Source organism: Artemia sp. Qi Xiang Cuo, chromosome 8 (assembly GCF_049724085.1).
Source record: "Artemia sp. Qi Xiang Cuo chromosome 8, ASM4972408v1, whole genome shotgun sequence".
Classification (NCBI taxonomy): Eukaryota; Metazoa; Arthropoda; class Branchiopoda; order Anostraca; family Artemiidae; genus Artemia; species Artemia sp. Qi Xiang Cuo.
The window spans coordinates 8891316-8916376 of NC_142801.1; the positions used below are offsets into that span (position 1 = coordinate 8891316).

The following is a 25061-nucleotide window of genomic DNA, read 5'->3' on the forward strand; positions in this document are numbered from 1 at the left end:
CAGAGCAACAAACATTTCTGAACTAGCTTATTTATTCAGAAAAGCCACCGGGCTAGTCTCTCTAGAGGGGGTATGCAACTTGCATCCAAATTTTGGTGGAACTGGAAGGAACTAGCCAAAAAAAGTTGGATTCTTTCAGGTCCATTGCCATGAATACTGGAAATGAAATCTTACCATTACAAACAACCGGTCATATCCAGCTGGGATATTTCTTTGGATTGTAAAGGGACATAATCAGTAGCAGTATACATTTTCTTAAAGTGGTGACCAATATGATGGCCAACCCTTGAGCAGTGATGTCCATGTCCACACTTAAATATCAGCAGTTTGATCAAAGCAGCCTCAGCAGCTTGATCAAAGAAGGACTTTATAAATGGAAGGGTAATTTTCTGCCGAACCGTCCACTGTGGCCTCTTCGAAGGCTATTAAAGCCACAGACACTGATTCTAGTAATTTTCGTTCTTAGTCATTGAGAAGTCTAATCATTCCTCATGTTACACCGCATGATCTACTCTAGCCGTTTAATTACTTTGTATTCAATAAGGTATTCAAAAATTTGTGTTTTAGGTGCTACGATTTGGCGAATCTAAGGGGAGATTTGCTTAATGGTGGAAATAATGAGCTGCTACTGAGAATAATTAAATCAACGTCTTCTACATATATAATGGCACATTTTAAAAGGTTTGGAGGCTCGAAAATAGAAAGTTTTATTTATTTTCATCAGCTATGATTTGGTTCTAGGTGTGTCCTCCCTCCCGCAGAAAATTCCCCTTCCTCATTGAAAATGCCCCCTCATACAATCTCGTCCAGAAAATTAACCCACATAGAACATTCAGAGGCCAAAGGGAAAGCATGACAAGTACAAAGAATGAAGAAAAAAAGGGATTTTTGGAATTATCTCTCTTTATTCCAAAATACGGACAGAATATATGGTGTAGAATATCATGTAGTATTTTTTTTTTGTTTTTTTTACTTTTACGTTATTCTTTTTTTGTGTTTTCGGAGGTTGACTTATCATGGCAGGGTAAGATAAAGGTTAGAGAAAATATTTTGAAAATATGACATTAGTGGCAACTGTAGAACAAGGCCTTATCTAGAGGGGGATTCTGGGGCTTTGAATCCCCCCCCCCCCCACAAAATGTTTGTCTAACTCTTAAAACGTAATGAATTTTGATGTGCTTCTTTTATATTTTTGGTACATGTTAATTAAACGAAACACATACAAGAAGTGAAGTTAGGTTAATCCTAATGAAATATAACCTACATATAACCTTTAGTTTATAAAATGATATAATTTGGGCTACACCTTTGCACATAAGGGGGTGGAGGTAAAGTATTTGGACAGCGCTCCCAACCTAACCTAACCCCCACCTCCCTAATGAGTAAATATATGTAGCCCAGATTATACAAGTCCAATGCATTCTGTCACACGTCACTTGTCTTTGTGGCTTACATGTCCTCTAAGCCATTTTATCGTGATTCTCGAATTCAACTTTTCAAAGCTTATAGAAGAGTTTACAATTCGCCTTGCCGAAAGACCAAATTGTTATTTTATTACTGAAAATTCTCTGCGTGTGGTAAAGATACTAGAAAGAATGGCAAGTAATCGATTATATTATCAGGCCATCTTCTCTGCCTCCTTCTGTCCCTTCAATTATTGTGATGGAAGGCGAAAATGTAAAGGGTGAGCTAAAAGTTCAAGATGTGTTTACTTCCTATTTTGCTAATATCGGCAAGACTACAGCCTCTTCTGTAAGTCCTCTTCTTCTTTACCTGACTTTAGGTCTTACCTTGTATCGCCTTGTCCTAAATCAATGGCATTGGAACCTGCCTCGGAAGCTGAAATAGCCAGAATTGTCAATGGTTTGAGGGGTTCTTCATCTTCTGGCCCACACCGTATTCCGACTAAGATTGTAAAGTTCATTCTTCCTGTTATCATTTCTGCCCTCACGACACTTATCAATCTTTCCTTTGAAAATGGTGTTTTCCCAAGTGCTTTAAAGCGTGCTTGCGTTATTATTCTTTTTAAAGGTGGATCAAGGAATAATACTACAAATTATTGTCCCATATCCCTTTTATCAGTGCTTAGTAAAATATTTGAAAAAGCTATGCTTTCTCGACTTCTTAATTTTCTTAATTCTAAACACTTTTTTCATGATTTTCAGTTTGGTTTTAGGGCGAAGCACTCAACTGAGCATGTATGCGCAACTCTTTTGAAATATTTACACTAGTTCTTGACTCTGTTCTGATTCCAGCTGCTCTTTTTTCATGTACGAAAAGTATTCAACTCAATAACACACAATATTTTTCTTTGGAAACTATCCTATATTAGCATGAGAGGGAGTGCTTATTCTTGGTCTCTATCATATTTATCTGGTCGAGTCATCTCGGTTGATCTGCACTTTTCTAACCCTTCGGGAATAGAGTTTCGCGTTCCACAAGGATCTGTTATTGGGCCGATACTCTTTTTAATCTGCGTCAATGACCTTATTATTGCGGTTCAAAATTTAAAACCTACCATTTGCTGTCGTCTTTGTCAACCAGCATCCGTCACAAATTGTGACAGGAGTTCGTCCTTACCGGATGCACTTATTGCTTTTCCTGATGACAGTACTCTTGGCACAGCTGGTAGAACTGAGTCTGATCTTCGTTCAAAGATAAATGCCCTTTTTGAAAGAATTATCCAATGGTTTGATGTAAATTACCTTGCCTTAAATGTCGGGAAGTCATTTTTTCTCATTTTCTCTAGAGCTTCAAAGGCTTGTCCTGAATTAAATGAAATACACGTATCAAAAGGTTCTCTAAGTAGACCTAGGGATCATTACGTTCGGTTCCTAGGCATCTTGCTTGACGAAAATCTTTCCTTTAAGCATCATATTGACCTGAGTAAAATGAAAGTCTCCAGAAGTCTTGGAATCCTAAATATCGACGAAGACCACACTGCCTTTCCATATCAAACAAACACAACTTAAAAACAATAGGGAAATTTTTTTCAAGACAGTGCAATTTAAATCGGTGGATATTTCGGCCCTATGTCCAAGGGCCGTCTTCAGCACAACATTAAGGAAAATATATATAAACAACTTACATTAAAATACGAAGTTGAACCCGTTACAAAAAGGCCTTTAAGACTAGCTGCTAAAAAAGCAAGATTAGCTTTGAAAACTTGCAGTTAATAATTTAAGTTTATTTCATTTGATTAAATTCATCCTCTCTCATCATTTAATTTATCACTTCTGGTTGAACTTCGTTGAAATTAGGATGCTGGGGCTGTTTTAAAAGTTTTTTAAGAGCATTTTAGTTTTAAAATTCGTATTTTAATATAAGTTGTTTATATATATATATATATATATATATATATATATATATATATATATATATATATATATATATATATATATATATATATATTCTTTAATGTTGTGCTGAAGACGGCCCTTGAACATAGGGCCGAAATATTCACCGATTTAAATTGCACTGTCTTGAAAAAAATTTCCCTATTGTTTTTAAGTTGTGTTTGTTTGACTTGGAATCCTTAGAAAGCTTAAACATATATTTCCGGGTTCGATTCTTAGAATCTTGTTCTGCAGCGTCGTTCAGTCTTATGTTTCATATTATTCTGTTATTTGGATGTCAGCTTTTCCCTTGTCTCTGAAGCCACCTTCTAAACTATATAATAAAGCAAGAACTCTTATTCAGGAAGCTAACCGATCTTCACTTAAATTCTTGTTTGATTTGAAATCTCTCTACTTCCTTTCTTGTTCTTCTTTCATGTTTTTACAGTTGCATGGCCATCTTCCTGCTGCCCTATGTAATAATATATCTTTTGTTTCTGATCAATCGACTCATCATCTCTGCACTTCTAACAATTTACAGATTCTTCATACTCCATTAGTGAGGTCTGATTTCAACCTCTGACAGCTTGCAACAGGGTCTGGAACACCCTCCCTGTGTCTGCACGAAGCTGCCACTCGTTTGGTATGTTCAAAAATCATGTTAGGGATTTTCTAGCTAGTAATTAAGAGTTGAGTCTCTTAAAGGTGTGAATGTATGATGTTGAAAATGTTTTTGTTTTTTAAGTATTTGTTTCATTTTTGTTTCTCCCCTGTTTTTTCCTGGCCATAGAGCCTTACGGAGGAGTTTACATTGAAGTGTATTTTGTTGAATTTATTGATTGAATAAAATGGATTGATTGATTGCTATGAAAGCGGTTTTCTCAAATATCACATTCAATAAACCTCTCGACTTTGTTTTGTTTAATTAGCTAGTGCCATATTTTTTTACCCGCCCCCCCTCCCAACAAAAATCATGGCTACGGCCTTGCTGTAGAAGGGCTGCCATATGATGGAAGTACACAGAGATGACAGGCTATGACAGGATTAAGTAGGGTATGGGCTATGTAGGATTAATTACTTCTCGTGAATGTTGTTTGGTACCGACATCTATAGTTCATGGCACCAGCTCAACCCTTGTGTTCGAAATCGCGTCCACTAGACGTGCATCAGTAGTTTGTTCTGTCTGAAGTAGTTTTAAGGGGCGTCTTTCTTAAATTTAATTTCAATAGCATTGAATCTAACTAAGTTAGAATCAAGACAATTTGAAATGGATAGAACCATGTATTTTGCCTATATTTTGGAATTTGCCTATATAAGCCTATATTTTGACTATATTTTGATAGAATTATATTCAAAAATCCACTCCCTTCTTCATTATTTTTGTCTTACTTTCCCTTTGGCAGCTTAATTTTACATGTGGGAGAATTTTTCTGTGGGTAGATTACCTGCGGAGGGAGGGAATTTTCAGAGGGTGATAAGCTGGGCCCCCTGAGCAAAAACAACTATGACTGATACCTTGCACTTTTTAGTCGTAAAATCCGCAACTAGAGTTATTTTATTAACACCTTTCCGAACTAAGCATGACTTGGAAGCTCTCAGTCGAAATGTTACCACGACATCATAACGTCAACGTTAACACGATCTTTCAACGTCACAACGTTCCATGTAGCAATTCTCACACTATTCAAATCATTGTAATTTTTATAGCCTCAAGAAAAGTAGCAGGTCTCACCAGAGTAGGCCAGGGACATTAGTCCCTTTCAAGTCTAAACATAGAGCTCAAAGAGCTCAGGGACCTCAAGTTGATTTTATGCCTTGTGCAACCTTGAGCCATATTGGTCACATCATGGTTTTCAGCATCAACAAGATTCGACGTCCTGTACGATCAAGCTCAGGCCTATTACCTCGAACTCATTATATATTGATGCCTACAAATTATCTCCCCTACGATGGAGAGACAACCATAATCAAATTGCTTCAAAGAGGCTATTTAGCCCAAAAAAGGCCATCAAAACGAACAAAACCCGAAGAACTACTCATTAATCGAAAATCGACTGAAATGTTGTGTCGTTTACTAGGCTGAAATTTCCTCAAATGGGGCTAATCCTTTAAGTCACCCTGTAGCGCTGTTCGCAATCACGGTTCTGGTTCGGTTTCATGAAAGGTCCGACCTGATGCCGCTATGAGGCCGCGCAGGCTCGGTTTCTGTTCTGGGGATGCAGGAAGGAGCTTCTGACAGGGTGAAGACGCTCAACCATCTCACAGTACAGAAACCAATTCAGCTTCTATACACAGCTGATCCTCATTGGGGCATTAGCCGTGGTAATAATAAACCAAAAGTATATAATAAACCATTATGCAGATTGCCGAAAAATTTTGGGCAGACTTGATTATTGCAATGGCAGTTTTATTGATGAAGAGGATGGGATAGTTGATGGTACAATGGAATCAAAAGCACTAAGTATCACAACAGCGATACCAAAAGCATATAATAAACTATTAAAGATTTCCAGACAACGTTCTGCAGCTTCGGCTTGTGAATTCTATGACACAAGAATATTGTGATGAAAAGTTCAACTTAACTTTTCTCGGTGCTTCAAGAATCAAAGGGCTCATTTAGCTGTTTTGAAGCTTTGAACAACAATTCTTCAACGCCATTCTGTACTTTCATCTGAAAAACAACTTGTTTTGTTTATCAACTTGTTTAGATGTCATTAATAACATCTTTTTCGGGGGTGGGACAATAATGATAATTTTTCTTTGATAATCCAAATAAAAAGTACACAGATATTCAAAAATTTACGATGTCGGGGTGTGGGGTGTGGGGGGTGGGTGGTGGTTTAAACTCGTGTGTTGTCCCTTATTTATAGAGTTTTGGTTCCTAATGACAAGTATAGCTCTTTACTTAGCAGTCATTACCATAAAGGGTATGATAAAAAAGATGCAACACTTACTAATGCTTTGATACGATAGCCTATGACCTTTTTGTTCTTACTAAAAAAACATATTTTTCAGATATACAACCCTCTCCCTCACAATTTTTTTTCTGGTCCCAAGGTTTTGTATCATACAAAAACGTAAGGATACTGATTTTCGGCATGACTAAGACAGTATATTTAAATTTTAATTTTCCTTAGACCCGTCGTGATGTCAATCCAAAACACCAGACTAAACATCTTCGACCCCCAATTGTTATCGACCCTGTTCCATCTGGACCAAAAGTGACAATGCCTGCGCTTACACAACGTGAGGTAGCCAGTATGGTGGCTCAAGCTGCTCAGGCGGTTAGTACCAGATTTGATAAGCTAGAACCTGAGATTTTTACGAAAGGGTCACGTCTACAGACAAATACGGCTGCCTGGTTTAATGCTGCGTCGCACAAAACTAAAGTTGTGGCCAAAAATGCATCCCGTGTGGCATTGATAGCTGAAGAAGCTACTAAATTTTTGGCACAAAGGTGAGTTGTTTTTTTTTTTAAGGTTCATTTGGTCGCTGAATCATGTCGTTGTCAAGGACAAAAGATTGTAATTAAGTTGAAGATGTTCCGTTTTTTCTCAGAAAAATAGAAGCTTCACGAAACAATTAAATTGAAATCGAACGTTAGTCTTTTTTTAATTGATGTGGTAATTATTTTTCAGGTAGTCTTAGTGGTAGTATTTTATTTGGCTATTATTTTTAAGTTTATTTTTAATTGGTGTTTAATCTAGTAATTATACCAGTGTCAAGGGCGTTGTATGTTGCTGCTAGTGCTGATGTTTCATTTCTGTTTCGTTTTTCTTGAAAAAATTAATTTTTGCCGTGCTTATACAAATAGTAAATCAAACACTGATTTATATGTAGGAGAATTAGAAGAAACTCTTTTTCTGATATCCTCATTTCAATGCCCTCAGCCTTGGTAGTACTCGCTACAGAAGCAGTAGTTTTAGTAGTAGTAGTGAAAGAAGTAGTAGTAGTAGTAGTAGTAGTGGGCAAATATTAACTTTTTGGTTAATTGATCATCTTCCTTATCATTTCCTGAAATTTCGGAGTTAATATATTCAGTCACTCCTGACTTACGCCCTTTTGACAACCCGTATGCACATAACGTGTTCTGATTTAATTTATACAAATAGTAATTCAACCACTGATTTATGTGTAGGAGTATCAGGGGAAACTTTTTTTTTACGGGGAGCATAAAGAATTGCTAGAATTGAGGAATTAATTTTTGGAGAAAGTTTCGATGGGTCAAATTCATGATGAGTCATATTCAGGGAAGTATGTAAGAGGAGTGCCTTAAGGCTTGGCCTCCCACGCAATCTTAAATTGTCCTAGATTTGTAGGCATCTTTTATACAAATTGTCAAATCGGCCCACCGGAAAAAATTCCCGCATACGTGCCTGTTCGTATTTATGTGATAGATATTAAGCGGCGTCGATTGTTGTTTTATTTTTGTTTTTGTTTTTTGTCATGGCCTTTGTTGGCTTTTACGTAAATCAATTATTATTATTATTATGCGTCAATACTTTTTTTTAAGAGAAGAAATCTATTTAAAAGTATATTTTTTTAAAACCCATTCCTAACAATGCATATAAGGCCTGTGAAATACCAAGCTGTGTATATACTCATATAAATCAGATAATTATCAGACTTGTAAGATCGGTAACAAAATTAATAATAAAAAAATCGGAATAGGAACATCGCAATAGAAATTTTTTATCACTTTAAATGGAAACAAACTGGTATGAATTTTTATTCCTCAAATATTCGAGGACGTTTTCAAAACATTTTAAAATAACAATTTTGAAATGGGAATTACGTAAAAATGGGTTATTGGTATGAGGTTTTGTTATTTTTATGTTGTGGGGTTGCTTGAAGCTCAAAAATTGCATTGTAAATGGCGAATTCTCTGGATTTTGATGGGAAGTTCTTCAGATCAATACGATGGAAATTTCTACCGTACCTAGCATCCAGTCACTGGAAATAACATATTTGAATTAAGCCTACAGTATGGATGGTAAGGTGGAAGTAGCTACACCTTCCCACACTTACTGTAGCACTAATTATAAAGACAACAACAAATAAAACGAGAGGGAATTTACCTAAGACAGTGAAATTTCTTTAAACCTTAAGAATATTTAAGTTGCACATCCAAGAACAGTCCTCAGAAAACTGCGTATATAAATAAAATATAAGTAAAAATGGGATCTTCAAAACTAGAATTGAAAAATTAAAATAGTCCCAGAATCATTCCTTTAACAACGTTTAACCAGGAGAACCTGGTTGAAAGTTTTATTTCATTTACATACGCAGTTTGTTGAAGACGAATCTTGGATATAGAGCTATATCCAGGATACTTAAGGGATACTTGGATACTTAAGGTCTAAGTAATTTTTATTGTTTCCCTATTTTCATTATTTCCTATTAGTTTCAAATTCCCTATTGTTTTCAGGGGCGGATCCAGGATTTTTTTAGGGGGGGGGGGCGAAATAGTTTAATCAAATAAACTTGCGTTAGGAGCAAGTTTATTTTACGCAAACTTGCGTTAATTAAGTAAATTACACTACTTTAGACTACGTTAGGGGGGAGTGCCCCCTCGCCCCCTCTGGATCCGCCACTGATTGTTTTACTTGCTGTTGTTTTTATGATGGAAAGGTAGTGTGGTCTTCGTCGTTATATTGCATTACTAATTTTAGGGAAAAATAAAAGATTAAATTTATATCGTCACCATCAAAAGGAGAAGGGATAAGGATAGGGTGGTATCCCTGGGTGAAATATTTGCCTAGTGGATTGTAAAATTTAGACATGACACAGGGTATTTAACCTTCTCAAAGTTGACCTTAGTTACATAATATTGCAAAATCAGTACTAAACATGAGACTTATTTGTAAATTGAAGTTCATAGACTTCCAACTCACCCCCGCCCCCCCCGTCCCAAAAAAAACAATATGCAGATTCTTCAGTAAAAGTTCTGCAGAGATATTTTAGGTTATTCAGTAGCTTGTAACTTAATTAAAATAAAAATTGCAGCGAGTAATTATTTTATAAAAAATGTATTTGTTGTTTTGCTATCGTAACGAATGCACCCCTTCCCCGAAATAGGTTAATTAACTCGTACGTTTCTTGTCCACTCTGCTAAGCATTGCATTTAGCGTTCAGGATAAACTCTAAGGACAGATGAAAAGAGCGATCAGTTGACATTAATATCGTAATTAATGAACTCTTTTTTTATTGGTATCCCTTTAGTGACGTATGCTCTTAAGCTAATTATTAGATTTGTCAAACGCATACCAGAAAGGGGAAGTATAATCTATATCTTTTAACGTTCAAAAACATTTTAATATTCCCAAATTATAAAACCTGACTGGGTTGTCCGTGTAAAATGTTAAACCAATCAAAGGATTGACAAGTTTTTGAATCACCAGATTTACTTCACAAGTGATATCTCTGCTCCTTCTTTATTATCACGCACACATATTTTCAAGATACAAGCTGACCAGAGAACAAGTAACATTTGGCCTTCCGACTGCTGATGTAAGAGGGACTGTTCTTTCAGAGCAATGTCCCTTGGAAGTGGATTTTCCCTGTCAGCCAAGAAAATATAGAGCCTTTAATGGATATTGCAACAATGTACAAAATCCCAGATGGGGTAATGCCAACACAAGATATTTGAGGTTTTTGCCACCAAATTATAGTGATGGTAAGAGTATTTCTTTTATTTATTCTCCCCATATACGGGATCATGACCTATGTCAGTGGGTGGGGGAAGGGTTGGTATATGGCACTTTATTTTTGTCTAGCCGTCAACTGGTCAACTGATAGCCTACGGGTTATCTTTGTTTTTATTTATTGAAGAATTTAAGAGCATCTTAAAGCAGAGTTCGGAGTAGTTTAACAATTGCAGGAACAATTGCCCCCCTCCTATATTTTACTATTTCTCAAATTTTGAAAAGAAACATCTTTTTTAAGATTTTTGCTGAAAAAAAAAAACAAATGCCCTCCCTCTCCAGATTTTGAAAAAATTCATTTTTATATCCTCATTCAAAAATGGAGAATTAGCTATTGCCTCCCCTCTATATTTAGGTGAATTGGAACCTCTGTGTAACTGTTTTACCAAAGCCTAATGAAGTGTTGCTAGGTTATGAAGGAACACGTGCGACTATGTTTTACAAGGAAACAATGTGAGAACATATGTTCTATTTCACGTTGGCTGCAAATTTATCAAACAGTTTGTGGCAACGAACGGTAAGTAAGGAGCGACCCGGCTCAATGGTAACCGAAACTCTAGAAAAAGGTATTTTGATACCAATAGATACATCAAAATAATTAGATTTTTATATTGATTTCAAATATATAGGTTTCATCAATTTTAGTCCTGTCCATCAAAAGTTAAGCGCCTGAAAAAACTTTCCTGATTTGCGAAAAAAGAGTGAAAGACCCCCCTAAAAGCTTCAGAACCTCAATAAAAATCACACCATCATATTCAGCGTATCAGAGAACCCTACTGTAGAGGTTTCAAGCTCCTATCTACGAAAATGTGGAATTTTGCCTATTTTTTCCAGAAGAAAGATCACGAATGCGTGTTTATTTGTTGTTTTTTTCCCAGGAGTGATCGTATCGACCCAGGGGTCCTAGAATATCGTAGGAGGGCTCATTGGAACGAAAATTAAAAGTTCTAGTGCCCTTTTTAAGTGACCAAAAAAATAGAGGGCAAGTACGCCCCCTCCCACGCTAATTTTTTTCCCAAAGTCACTCAATTAAAATTTTGAGATAGCCATTTTGTTCAGCATAGTCGAAAATCTAATAAATATGTCTTTTAGGATGACTTAATCCCCCACAGTTCCCAGGGGAAGCGCTGCAAGTTATGAACTTAGCCCATTCCTTACATATTGTATTGGTTATTGGGAAGTATACAGACATATTCAAGAAGAATTTTTTTTAGGTGGGGGGGGGGGGGCTGGAGGTGAGCGCTAAGTGGGCGACAATGTTTATTGAGGAAGTCTCTTTGGGGAAAGGGCCATTTTCTGAAGGGGGCACCAGATTTCCAACCATTATTTAAAAAAACGACAAGAAATTAAATTAAAAAAAAGCGAGTTTTTTCAACTTAAAACAATGAGGAATATTACAACTTGAAATGAGCAGAGAGTATTATGTATATGAGGGGGTTCGCCCCCAATGCAGTACCACACTCTTTACGCTACATTTTTTTTTTTTTTTTTAGTGCTTTCAAAAGTGCTATCTATTCTAATTAAACGGCCTTTGTGTTTCAGAGGTTTGTGAATTAAATTTAACTTTTAACGTAAAGAGCTTGATATTGACTAAGGGGAGAACCCCCTCATATACATAATAACATATACGTAATAAAAAAAAACAATAAAAAAAAAACAAGCGATACGGCTCAATAGTAACTTTTAAAAACGGAATTTTGATGTCAATAAATATATCAAAAGAATGGGCTTATAATGCTGATTCTAAATATATAAATTTTATTAAGTTTAGTATTACTCATCAAAACCTGAGAAAATTTACCTGATTTTTTAAAGAGGGGGGAAACATCCCATACAAGTGAAAGAATTTTAATGAAAATCACACCGTCAGATTCAGCGTATCAGAAAACCCTATTACATAGGTTTCAAGCTCATATCTGCAAATATCTGCAGCTTTGTATTTTTTGGCCAGAAGAAAAATATACGAATATAGAAATTCGTTACGTAAGTTAATTTGTAAATTACGTCAGAACCAAATTTAGAGACAGCCATTTAGCAAAAGAAAAGTAAAATTTTTATGCAAATTTCGTTTACTTATTCAATGACGTTGAGCCAAAATAAAAGCTGCATTAACTAAAAAACGATCAGAAATTAAATAAAAAAAACAAGTTTTTTAAACTGAAAGTAAGGAGCGACATTAAAGCTTAAAACGAACAGAAATTATTCCGTATATGAAACGGGCTGTCCCCTCCTCAACCCCTCCAACTTAACGCTAAATTTTGACTCTGTCTCAAAACTTTATTTTTTAAAACAATAAAAAAATTTAGCGTAAAGTGCGAGGCGTTGAGGAGGGGACAACCCCTTTCATATACGGAATAATTTCTGTTCGTTTTAAGTTTTAATGTCGCTCCTTACTTTCAGTTTAAAAAACTTGTTTTTTTATTTAATATAAATCAAGAAACGAGTTTTATGTGCTCGAAGCAACTGAAACATTGTACACTAGTTTTTACTCATCTCTCTCTATTCAAAAAGTTAGTTTTAGGATTCCCTCTGTGGCGGCCCGAGCATCCCAAGACCTCCAGCCGTCTGCGATGTGGTCGGCTTACAGATTTGAATATTAACCCTACCTGAAAAGTGAAGCACAACCTTAAAGGCTCCTAGCTTCATCTTATCACCAGTTTTTAGGGCTCTAATGAAAGCAAGGTTAAGATCGCTGGGCCATATTTTACGGATGTAAGATGACAGATTGCCAATGATTATACTTTTTTTCCAGTTATCGGGTGCCAAATTAAAAGTAAGTAGTTCGCGATTGGGGCGAAAAGACTTCACAAGAAAGAATTTAAAGGAAATTGGAACTTCAAGGGCAGGGATAAAGATTGACGCTTTGGTGCCAAGAGAGAGATTGCGCTGATGTGTTGGTCTCAGTTGGATTGGTACTTCAGACAGTTTTTGTAGTAGCGATACTAGTGACTAGTATCGTATGACTAGTGACTAGTACTACTAGTGACTACAAGTAGCGATACTTTGTTGTAGCGATAGTTAATGTTTCAAATCTCCTAAAAGTACAACTAAAACGCTTGCTGCCAATCCCAGGCACTTTCAGTTGAGATCCGAGCCCATATGATGGGTGTGAATGACAAGAATGAAGCCTTCCCCTTTATTGGTGAGGATGAGTACTAACACAGAAAACCATCACTATTTTCGTTGGCTAGGTTTAGTTGCATTCTACTAGTCCGTCTTGTGATTACACTAACCTATTGACAGGAGATTTTGAAAGCCATATCAATTTTTCTGCAGAGATCAGTTCAGGTGCAGACTCAAGATGAGCACAATTTCTTGCATAGTTATTACGTCCCACAATGTTTAGCTTGCATTCGAGGTCCCTATCTGGTTGATGTGCCAATGAAAAGAGCTTTCCCTCCACTGGCTTCCAATCTAGGCACTCCCGCATGGCTCAGCTAGGACATCAGCTCTTACTCCTTACTAAGTTTCACTGAGGTGGCTTCTTCTATAAGATGTCTTCCGCCGAAAATAATTACGGCCCCTTTTTCTTCTTGCCCCTCAGAGGTCGAATTGATCCTGGATTCCGAAGAAGCATACTTAGGATATTGACTGCGACTTTTGTTGGTCGAGTCCCACAAAGCTGTTGGCGGATTTCCTAGTGGCGCTTTTTCGAGGGGGTTGCGCATTGAATTTTTCAAATTGGCGCATTGCGCCGATTTAGCGCATGTCAAAAAATTCGGCGCAAATTGGGCGCATTTTGCTTTCATAACAACAGCAACAAAACTCAAAATCTGAAATTTTAGTCTTTATTGACAGCTTCTATTGCCAGATTCAGGAATATGTCAATGAAGACAGATGGAATTTTCAGAGCCTGATAGGGATTTTCCTATCGTGTTCCAGGTTCTACGTTGGATATGAAGACCAAAATTTTAAATTATCAAAGCTTGTATTATCGTTAGTGTGAAAAACCAGATACGGGACAGTGGGCAAACTTTGATATAAAATACAGAAAAGATTAGGAAAAGCTGAATGAACTAAAAGACTGGCTGAAACCTATTGATAGTGATGCTAATTCAGTATACTGCTCAGTATGTAAATCCACTTTAAGAGCTCACTTAGCTGATCTTAAGTGCCATGCAGTAGGAATGAAGCACAAAACAGACATGAGAAGAATATTGCCACTAGACAGAACACCTACACTAGAGGTTAATGGAATGTAGTCTTATAGGGTTAACAAATATTTATATATCCTTTTTAAGAAATTCTGGTTGAATGCAATTGGCTTAGAACAGGCTTAGGATTACTGCCCACGTATTTGATTCTTTAAAGGGAGTCATTTATGTTTGCTATTTCTATTATTATAATTTTTATCTATATTTGTTATTTATGAGCGACATTAAAACTTAAAACGAACAGAAATTATTCCGTATTTGAAAGGGGCTGTCCCCTCCTCAACGCCTCGCTCTTTACGCTAAAGTTAGAATCTTTCTCACAACTCTATTTTTTACAACAATAACAAACTTTAGTGTAAAGAGCGAGGCGTTGAGGAGGAGACACCCCTTTCGTGTACGGAATAATTTCAGTTCGTTTTAAGTTTTAAAGTCGCTCCTTACTTTCAGTTAAAAAAAAACTAGTTTTTTTTGTTTAATTTTTTAATCAAAGTAAAGAAATGTGTAGGGTCCACTCGCTCCATCCACTGATTGAGCGACCGATATGGTCGACATTCACAATTCCTTATATCCACGACTCCATTAAAAAAGGGGAAACCCAGATATTTTACTATTTAAAAGTATTTGCCATTCTTTTTATCTTTGCACATCAAAAGTTTGATTTGAGCAACCGTCATCAATTGACTATATGATTCTGCAATTTTATGCCTTGTATTTCAATGAGCCCAATGCGTGAGCCCATTGCTTACCATTAATCTCACACCCTACTAAATGAGGGAGCTAAAGACATTGGAACATGGTACAGCTCTCGTCCACTCACTGGCTTTCACAATATAGAGCGGTAAAAAAGGTGCTTGATTCTTATCTTGAACTGTCGTCACCTTTTTAGGGAGTAAGTATCACTGAGTGATTTTACGCAGCCAGAGTCTTAAACGACATGTACAAAGATGAAGCAAATAAACTATGCTTGCTATTTTTGAAGCTGACTCTAAGCAAATTTCAGAAAACAAACTTGCTCTTTCAAAAAACTTCTGCTGACCATTCCATCATCAACAAGAAGTCGAATTTCTTATCCTCATCTTATTGAGACGAATCTTGCATAAAAACTTCGTTTCAATCAATGTCAGTCTTGAAACTAGCCCAGAATTAAGTTTACCTACCTATCGCTAAAGTTGGTTTTGGATTAGAGTTCCAAATTGCCCTTAACAGCTCATCAAAGTCGAGATTGGGAAAAGACGAAATTCTATGAAGGTGCTATAGCTTTCTGAAAGTAGTGGTCTCTTAGACACTGAAAAAGCTACCCCATAACATTACGCTCTTAAAGAACATCGAAGTCTTCTCTTTGTCTGAATGCTGCTGCGAGGCCACGCTTCCAACAGCTGCCACTTTCTCTTCTTAAAGGATGTGACCTTGGTCAACTGGAAAATCAGTGTCGAAACTTGCTTAAGGTGGACTGGGTGGAAGTATTCTAAGGAGAGGTCCCAGTGAACGCAGAATCATTCTTATTTGACGTTGGTAATACTGAATCGCAGGCCTTTGTTCGACATAGCTCAAGCAGCTCTTTCAGTCTTATACTTACCGATCATCAATACCTTCATCGAGGAAGTGTTTTCTGTTATGAATGTTGTCAAGCACAAAATTCGAAACAGAATGCAGCTGAAAATGTTGAACGCTATTGTGACCATCTGACTTTGACTGAATTGCCACGGAAAGGCTGTAAGGACCTCGATTCTACACCCGCTATGCTGAATAGATTTACCAATGACATATATAATAACATCAAAAAACCACCGGATGAGAATGAAAATGAAGATGAAATTTTCGAGGAAATTTTGGGTGATATGAAAGGAGGGTTCGCTGTTTTCAAGAAGTTAAATTTATATTTTATTTCTTTGTTGCCTAAATTTGATAAAGATCTTGAATCCCCCCATAGAAAAGGAGTTCTTTCTTTGTCTCATGTGTATGTCTTTAGCTTCTGTTTCGTGACACTGAACAACATCTCAAAAGATTGTTTTTCGCCTGCAATTTTAAAGATAGTTGCATTAATAACAGCCAATCTAATTCCTTATCTTTGACTGGGTTTTTCTTGTCGTTCTAATTTATATTCTTGAAAACTGAAAGCATTTCGTTCTCGTAACTCAGTTAAAGAATTTACACCTTCTTATAGCTTAAAATTGCAATGTCATAAAAACATTGCATAAAGAAGAAAAATTTGATATCACTTTTGGAGAGACATTTTGAATGGGTTGTGGATGGGCTGCATTACATTACTATCATGCTTCTGTTTTGTTCTCTACATATTTATATATATAGTTTATCTTTGTCAAATACACCTTCAACTTCCTCGTTTTTATATAATATAATCGTTTATATAAACGATATACGTTTATAATATTTATATAAACGATATAAACGTTTATATAATATAAACGTTTTTATTTTATATAATATAATATATTGTAAGACGAGTAAGACCAGTATTTAGTTCTTTAATCAAAATTTCTATCATTGATAGGGACGAATTAGGTATATTAGTTAGGAAGTAATGTAAAATACCACGTTATATATTGTCAAGTATTATTTTGATAGATATTCAGTAGTTCTCGCTTTTATTTAATTCTCTGGGGTACCAAGGAACTGAGAAAAATATGTTTTTTCTCAAACTAAAGACAAACTAAAGAACAGAAAATTTTGACCACAAAAGTGTGGGTAAGCTGTCGAAAGATGCTTTACTGTTTCAGATTTCGAAATCTGGTGTGGGAATCTGTCAGGGAAGACTGAATTTTACCAATTTTCAGTTCTAGCTTTCTAAAAGGTAAAATGCGCACAGTTTGTCCCCATCTGGTAATATTGTCTCTGACACCCTTGTTTTCATCGTTTTTTTTTATTTGCACTCATGCCTGCACTATCTAATTTTCCCTGAATTTCGAACCACACCCCAAAATGTGTAGAGAAAATGCACCGATGGTGCATTTTTGCTTCCCTTGCTGTGCTATCTCGTGTCAGGCACCTGTCCACACTGCCCACGAGTCGGTTTGATTTTATTCTTTTGATGATATACATCAACCGGTTTTGGTTCCCTACAATTTCTTGTTCCCTACAGAGGTACGATCGGGTTCGAGCCCAGAAGTGCACTAGCTGGGCATTGACTCTAATTTCCAACCAGTATTGATTGAGACCCGACAGTCTGTTCTGGTAGATGACACAATGAAAGGAGTTAAAGGATCCCTCCACTCATAGACTTCGGATCGGCTACGAACTCCCAAAAGGCTTAAATATGGCACTTACTCATACATCCCATAAGCATGGTTCGGCTCTATCAACTCCTTTGGATAAATTTCCTGATGACAAGAATTTAACGAATCCCCCTCCCTTCCCCATATAGTTTATGCTTGGTCTTCGTCCTCATAAAGACTAAATAGGACACTGGTTCAATTGTTCACCAAGATTGGCTAATATGGTGGTAATTGCGGCAACATCTTCTGGCAGATGTCCTGACAGACTCATTTACCTATTGTCTAGTTCGGTAGAGATCTGAGAACCCCTTCTGGTAGATGCACTGATGACAAGATTTTGGAAAGACCTTCATTCGCTCTTACGCCCACGAGTTGTGTCGCTCAGATTAGTATGCATTTCTTCCACTTCGTTTAGTTAATTTCAGATTTATTTCAGTTTATTTTACAAAGGGAAAGTATCGAAATCCTCAATCTTAGGTTTCTGAGGAAAAGGTTTAATTTTTCATACTTTATATGGTTCCAAAGAAGTTTACTTTTGGAGGTAAAACAGTCTTGTATTGCTCCTTTTTGTATTATTTGTCAGGTTAGGACAAAAACAATTTTCCGGAAAACTATTGGGCGTATGTAAACCTTAGGGGAACTTATCTTGCCCCTGTCACAATCCTCATATTAGAAAAAAGTTTTGAATTCTTATCTCCAATCATTTCTGAACCGCAAACAGCTCCCCCAAATTTGAAAAACAGAAGCATTGATGTCGTTCCAATTACGCACAATTTTTTTTTTTTTTTTGGGGGGGGAGGCTAAAATTATCATGTTTTTGAGGGGCATAATGACAAAATAACAAAATTTATCTAATAATTTGAATAAGAATTGCCCAGATATAAAAAAATGGATTTCGGGGAGTAGGAGGGGGGCCTTCCACCTGACTATGTTCCTTAATTGTTCCGAAACACACTTAGACAGATGCTGCTTATTTAGTATTACTTCAATTCAAAGTACATAAGTTTATACTTCACATAGAGAAATTTATTTTTCGCCAAAAATTTATTTTGATTAAAATCAAAGTTTCAATTTATTGTTACAAATATTCATTAGAATGCATCAAATACAATTTTATTCCAGCTTTCAGTCTTCTATGTAGCCACAACAGTTAAAATTTTACAATCCGGAGAAATATTTAAATTATCCTGAAAAAAGTAGAGGATTACCCCGAAGAATAAGGACCAATATCAAAAATTGACTATAGCCATCAGGAGCAAATTTGACTAATGCCCGATCCAAACCATAATAATACATGTTGATTAAATGGCCAAGGATTGTGAATGATATATCCTGTTTCTTGAATCCAACGTCGCGCTTGTGCTAAAAAGGCAAAAAATTTAAGTGGCAGAAAACTGATCTGGAAAACCTATAGGCTATCAACCTTTATTTGTTCCCGATTATTGCATGTTAACACTTCGTCTCTTTATATTTTGGCACATTCATTTATACAGATAGGAACACTGCTGGTTGAAGCTTCCACCTTTTCTAATTTCAAAAAGTTGTGCCTTGAATCATCAGTCTGATTAGTCAATGATAATGATTTAGAGCTGAGTATTGCTCAATTCCGCGGACGGGATAATTTACGCCTCGAATTTGTGTAGTTTGGATTTTATCGACAAGTCTGACTATAACGTGGCTCACGCATAAATAGATTCGAATTTACAATTAAAGTACTTTGGACATCAAACTGAAAACAATTTTTGCTCCCCTGGCTCCATTTTCGGTGTATTCATACCTGAAAACTGGGATTTTCTATTATTTTTCTTCTGATTTTTATACAGCTATTAAATTCTCTTTGTTGCCACACTGAATCATGAAAAGAAACGAGCGGAAACTTTCCTGTTTACACAAAAAGCCAAACCGAACGATTGTAACGCCCAATTTACTACCTCATCATATACTCAAATATTTCAATAGTCAATACAACCCTTTGCAATCAAACAAATATTGGCCAGTAAAATATGTCAAAATTAAGTAAGAAAAGGAATATGTTTTTGAATCAGAAGAAGAAAAGGACTGACGTTTCAATAGTCAGCTAAAGGGATAAGTTCAATAGAACGGGACGTCCTAATTGATCTTTCTGAAAATATGTTCCTATAGCTAAGTCAATCAACTAATAATTTGAAGTGTTTACTCCTGAAGAATTGTAATAATAAACATATAAATGCAAAGCCTAGGCTTTTATCTGTTCAATGATATATATATTTCTTGTAAACAACATGTTAGGGTTATATTCTTACAAAATTTTAATCATTCAATCACTCTTTTTTTTTGTCTTTACCCAGTTTACTGCCAATTGATGGCAGTGTTTGTCTCTTGCTACATCATTCAAAAAAGCTACACTTTCCAGATCACCATGATGATATATTTTTTTCGCTCATTTTCTGCTGATTTTTCCTACACGTTCTTTATTTTTAAACTTGACGCCCACTAAGTGTTAAAACTGCATACCTGCATCGAGGTGTCTTTTGTACTAAAAATTACGTTCCCGGATTTTCTTAATTTTGTGTGTGCAAGTTTCGCAAAAAATTTTCTTTTTGTGTAAGTTGTGTAAATTTCCAGTTAACCAATTTTAAAAGTCAGGCTCATTTCTAGTGTCCTTGGTAAGCGCATGACCAAACCCCCTCAAAATTAGAATTTTTCAAGCTGATGATTGACACTAAAATCAGAAGCCTCTAAGAATTTTTTTTTTAATATCCCTAAGCTTGCTGGTCTTTTTGCTTTATGCACTTAATTATTCTAAACGGTTTAAATTCATTTTAGATTCAGTCTGTTTTTTTGCAACCCAGTGCTGCTAATAGATGGCGTTATAGTACTTGGGATTCATATTGTCTAGTTGTTACTCTTCAAAGATTAGTATGTGCGCTAACTATTGATAGAGCCTACAGTCGGAAAGTGTTGGCAACATTTTTACAATCGTATGTATTTAATTGTAATTTCACCAAATGACACGCAAATGCAATTTTATCCAGCCACTTCATCAAACTTCTGTACGGTTTCTCTTGTAGATTGCTGTCTATTATATGTTACATCTTCAATTATTTCCTGTTCTTCTCAAACAAGATTACTGATAATAAGCTAAAGTTGTTATGATGCCCAGATGCCGGTGGCAAGGACGATTTTTTTTTCTTTTCTTAATTTATTTAGATCCGCATCATGTAGCAGAACAAACGGCTTTGTTGATGAGTTAAAAACAGCCCAGATGTTGTGTTGATGTGTTAAAAGCACCTTATAAACTTAAGTGGCTAAACTCAAGCCAAACGAAAAGAAATACGTTCTCGAGATATTGTGGGAAGAGGCCATTACAAGCTCACGTCATTACAAGCAGAAGCCGTAATTAGCTATGCTGAGGCCAAACGAAAAGTAATACGTCCTCAAAATATTGTCGGGAGGGACCACAAGCCTTGGCTATAACAAACAGAAGCCAGGCCGAGGCCAAATGCAAAGTAAGAAGTCCTCGAAATATGGTAGGGAGGGGCCACAACAAGTTTCGGCTATAACAAACAGAAGCCATAAGCAGCTAAGCTCAAGCCAAATGAAAAAGCAATACGTCCTGAAAATATTATGGGAATAGGACACAAAAAGTTCAGGCCATAACAGACAGAGGCCATAGTCAGCCAAGCTCGGGCCAAAGGAAAAGCAATACGTTCTCGAAATGTTGCTGGACAAGGCCATAATAAAAGATTAAGGGAGATAGGACTTTCTAAGCAAACTAAGAATAAATAAATACACAAAGTAAAAATAAATAGATACACATGAATCGGTAACGGGTAAAATATTGAATCAAGACAGCTAAAAAAGGCTAAAAATGCCAGAATATTTTGCCTTCACATCTGGAAGCCCTTATCAGCTAAAAAAAGAAAAAAAAGAAGAAGTAACTATAAATTTTTTCTGTTGATAAAGACTTCCGAATGTGAAGTCAAAATATTTGAACACTTTTAGTATTTATGTCACTGTCTTGATTTAAAGTTGTGCTGTCACTGTATGGAAAGCTATTGCTTCATCTCCAATTTTACCCACCTATCTTTTAATAACAATTTTTATGGCACCAGGGCACTGAAATGCCACTGTAAGCCACTGCAAGTGGCACTGACACTGAAATGTCAGATATGCCAGTTGTCAGCCATTTACCGAGGTGTCTTTCTAGGGCTTTTTCTTTTGAACTTCCTTTTTCATAGAATCAACTGAAGGGTTTTCAGAGATAAGTTCCCTCAAAAAAGCATTCCAATTAGAGTTGCTGTGCCTTACACAGCTGTTCTTCAAGAAATCAGTGTGGAGTTTCTCCTATTGCAGGTAAACTGACTGAATTTGAATTTGGTAAACTGACTGAACTGAATTTGGTGCATTGTCTTGGTAAATGGTGACACAAATAGAGATAGCTCGTAGGAGAAAGCATCGTAGATAAGCTTATAGAAAACAGTCGTCGAGACCGCATCAAGTGTCTCACTTACAGATTGCAGAGGTACAAGATCGGTGCTACAACTTGTGTTTGAGGATCTATTTTATAAAGTATTTAAGATGGCACCACATTTCCGTCAGTGTTGTCATGCTGAACCGTGAAAATTAATTTGAGCATTGCTTTTACTTTGCAAAACTTACATAAATACACCATCAAAGAAAGGCTACACCTTCTTCAGCTGTTTGATGCCACTTGTTTTTAGCTTTTTTCCCCATGTATCACCCAAGTTTTTTTTTTAGTTTTGGCAACCACTATCACAAAAGCTTGTATAACTACATACAGATGTGTTTTTCATTAAAAATTCAATTTTAAATTTTTCCTCGTTTTTAAGAAATATAGGGCTGTGTAAATTTTCAGTTAATCAATTTGAACAATCAAATTTCAATTTACTGCCTCTTCAAACAGTTTGTGGTAATGAATTGTAAGTAAGGAGCAACACGGCTCATTAGTAACCTAAACTAAGTAACCTAAAAAACTGAATTTTGATATTCAATATATCAAAGAATTGCTTCATTATGCTGATTCCAAATATATAAGATTTATTAAGCTTAGTGTTACCAACATAAGAATACGAGCCTGAGAAAACTTGACTGATTTTCAAAAAAAGGAAAACACCACCTAAAGGTAAAATAATCTTAATGAAAATCACACCTTAAGATTCAGCGTATCAGAGAACCCTACTGTAGAGGTTTCAAGTTCTTATCTTGCAAAAATGTGGAATATGTATTTTTGTCGGAAGGAAGATCACGGATGCGCATTTTTTTTTTTTCAGGGATGATGGTGTCGAACCAATGGTCCTAGAACATCGAGAGAGGGTTCATTTGAATGGAAATTGAAAGTTCTAGTGCCCTTTTGAAGTGACCAAAAAGCTTAGAGGGCAACTAGCCCCTTACCACTCCCTTTCCTCCCAAAATTGTCCGATCAAATTTTTGAGATAGCCATTTTGTTTATCATAGTTGAAAAGTCCCAAAATTATGCCTTTGGAGATAACATGACCCTCCCCGTCCCTGGGGTTAGGTCTTTAAGTTATAAAATTTGCCCTTTGTTTACGTATGGTATTTCTTATTGGGAAGTATACAGGCATTTTGGTGAGGGAGATTTTGGGCTTAGGGTGGGTTTCCGTGGGGATAATTTTCCACGTAAAGGGAAATTTCCGGGTGTAAACTTTCGTGGGGAAATCTTACACTGGGGGGATTTGACAGAATCCCTATACAAATACAAAATTCTTTTTATTTGTCTTACTTTCTCTACTCAATTTTGTACGCGGAGATGTTTCGGGAGAATTTACCGGAATAATTTTCAGCGTGTTTGGATTTATTGGAAATAATTTCTATGAAAAGGGGGATTTCCAGAGTAATTGGAAAAATGATTAGAACTTAAAGTCTTTTTCAAATAAAAGTATACTAAGGAGAATTTTTCAGGCTGAATCTTCTGGAAGAAATTACGGAGGGGAAGGGAGGGAATTTTCAGCGCGGATGGAATTGTCCAGGATGAATTTTACGGGGGATAGTGCATTTTACGTGGGAAGACCTTTCACTGGAAGAGTTTCCCGGGAGGGAAGGGAATTTTTCATGGAGGGTGAACCAGATTTACCGGCATTATTTGAAAAATTATCAGAAACAAAAAAAAAAACGAGATTTTTAAACTGAACGTAATGAGAAACATTAAAACTCAAAACGAACAGAAACTATTCCGTATATGATGGGGTTGCCTTCTCCTCAATACCTTGTTCTTTACGCTAAAGTTTAACTGTTCGTCCCGGTTTTTTAAGAACGACTCCTGAAACACAAGGGTCGTTTAATTAGAACAGGAAGCTTTTTTAAAAGTACTAAGAACTTTAACGTGAAGCAAGGTATTGAGGAGGGGGCAACCCTTCCTATACCGAATAGTTTCTACTCGTTTTGAGTTTTAATGTTGCTCCTTACTTTCAGTTGAAAAAACTTTTTCTTATTTAATGCCTTAAAAGGGCGACTGGAGGCATTTTAAGTATATATATATATATATATATATATATATATATATATATATATATATATATATATATATATATATATATATATATATATATATATATATATATATATATATATATATATATATATATATATATATATATATATATATATATATATATATATATATATATATATATATATATATATATATATATATATATATATATATATATATATATATATATATATATATATATATATATATATATATATATATATATATATATATATATTATATATATATATATATATATATATATATATATATATATATATATATATATATATATATATATATATATATATATATATATTCTAATTTTTCAAAAGTTTAAAATGTATGCTCGTAAATGCGGCATCGACTAGCGTCTGCGTTTCCACTGATGCCATTTTGCGCAAAGACGCCCGTTCTTGTGTTATGCGTCAAATTTCCTCCTTTTTTGCTGCAAGTTTATGCGTCACAACGGTTCAGCGGCAGCGTGAAATATTTTTACAGAGCCATTAAAAATTATATATATATATATATATATATATATATATATATATATATATATATATATATATAGGAACCTTTCATGAACGCACATGTTCATGAAATTTTACTATGGCGTTGCGTAGAATGTACTGTCTGTATGTATTTACGTGCACTAGAATTATTGGAATGGATTATTGGGGAGGAAAGGCATATTTAGAACTTATTATTTAGAAATATATTATTATTTTAAAATAAAGTTAAAAATAGTAATTTAAGTTTGTTTATTAGGTTTTAATGGTATTTTTTTCATCAACTGAAACTGTTTATAGTTAGAATCATGCTTATTTTTGTAGCTTTGAAATTATCCTATTATGTTGATGAATGCGATCACTTTTAAAATGGTGCTGCTCATGGTCCAAAAGTTTTTGCTGAAAAACTTAATAATTTCGTTATTTCTAATTTTTCAAAAGTTTAAAATTTATGCTCGTAAATGCGGCATCGACTAGCGTCTGCGTTTCCACTGATGCCATTTTGCGCAAAGACGCCCGTTCTTGTGTTATGCGTCAAATTTCCTCCTTTTTTGCTGCAAGTTTATGCGTCACAACGGTTCAGCGGCAGCGTGAAATATTTTTACAGAGCCATTA

The 25061-nt window shown here is 35.6% G+C and overlaps 1 protein-coding gene and 1 pseudogene across 1 annotated transcript in view; both read left to right on the forward strand.

Moving 5' to 3' along the window:
• The window catches only part of LOC148949134 (uncharacterized), a 203270-nt gene that overhangs the window by 22359 nt on the left and 155850 nt on the right, over positions 1-25061 (forward strand). Inside the window, exons 3-4 of the mRNA XM_089093196.1 lie at positions 6473-6792; positions 9797-10011. Of these exons, the coding sequence (XP_088949322.1) occupies positions 6473-6792; positions 9797-10011 (535 nt within the window). The remainder of the gene's footprint in view (positions 1-6472; positions 6793-9796; positions 10012-25061) is intronic.
• On the forward strand, positions 1017-5900 carry LOC148949135 (uncharacterized; annotated as a pseudogene).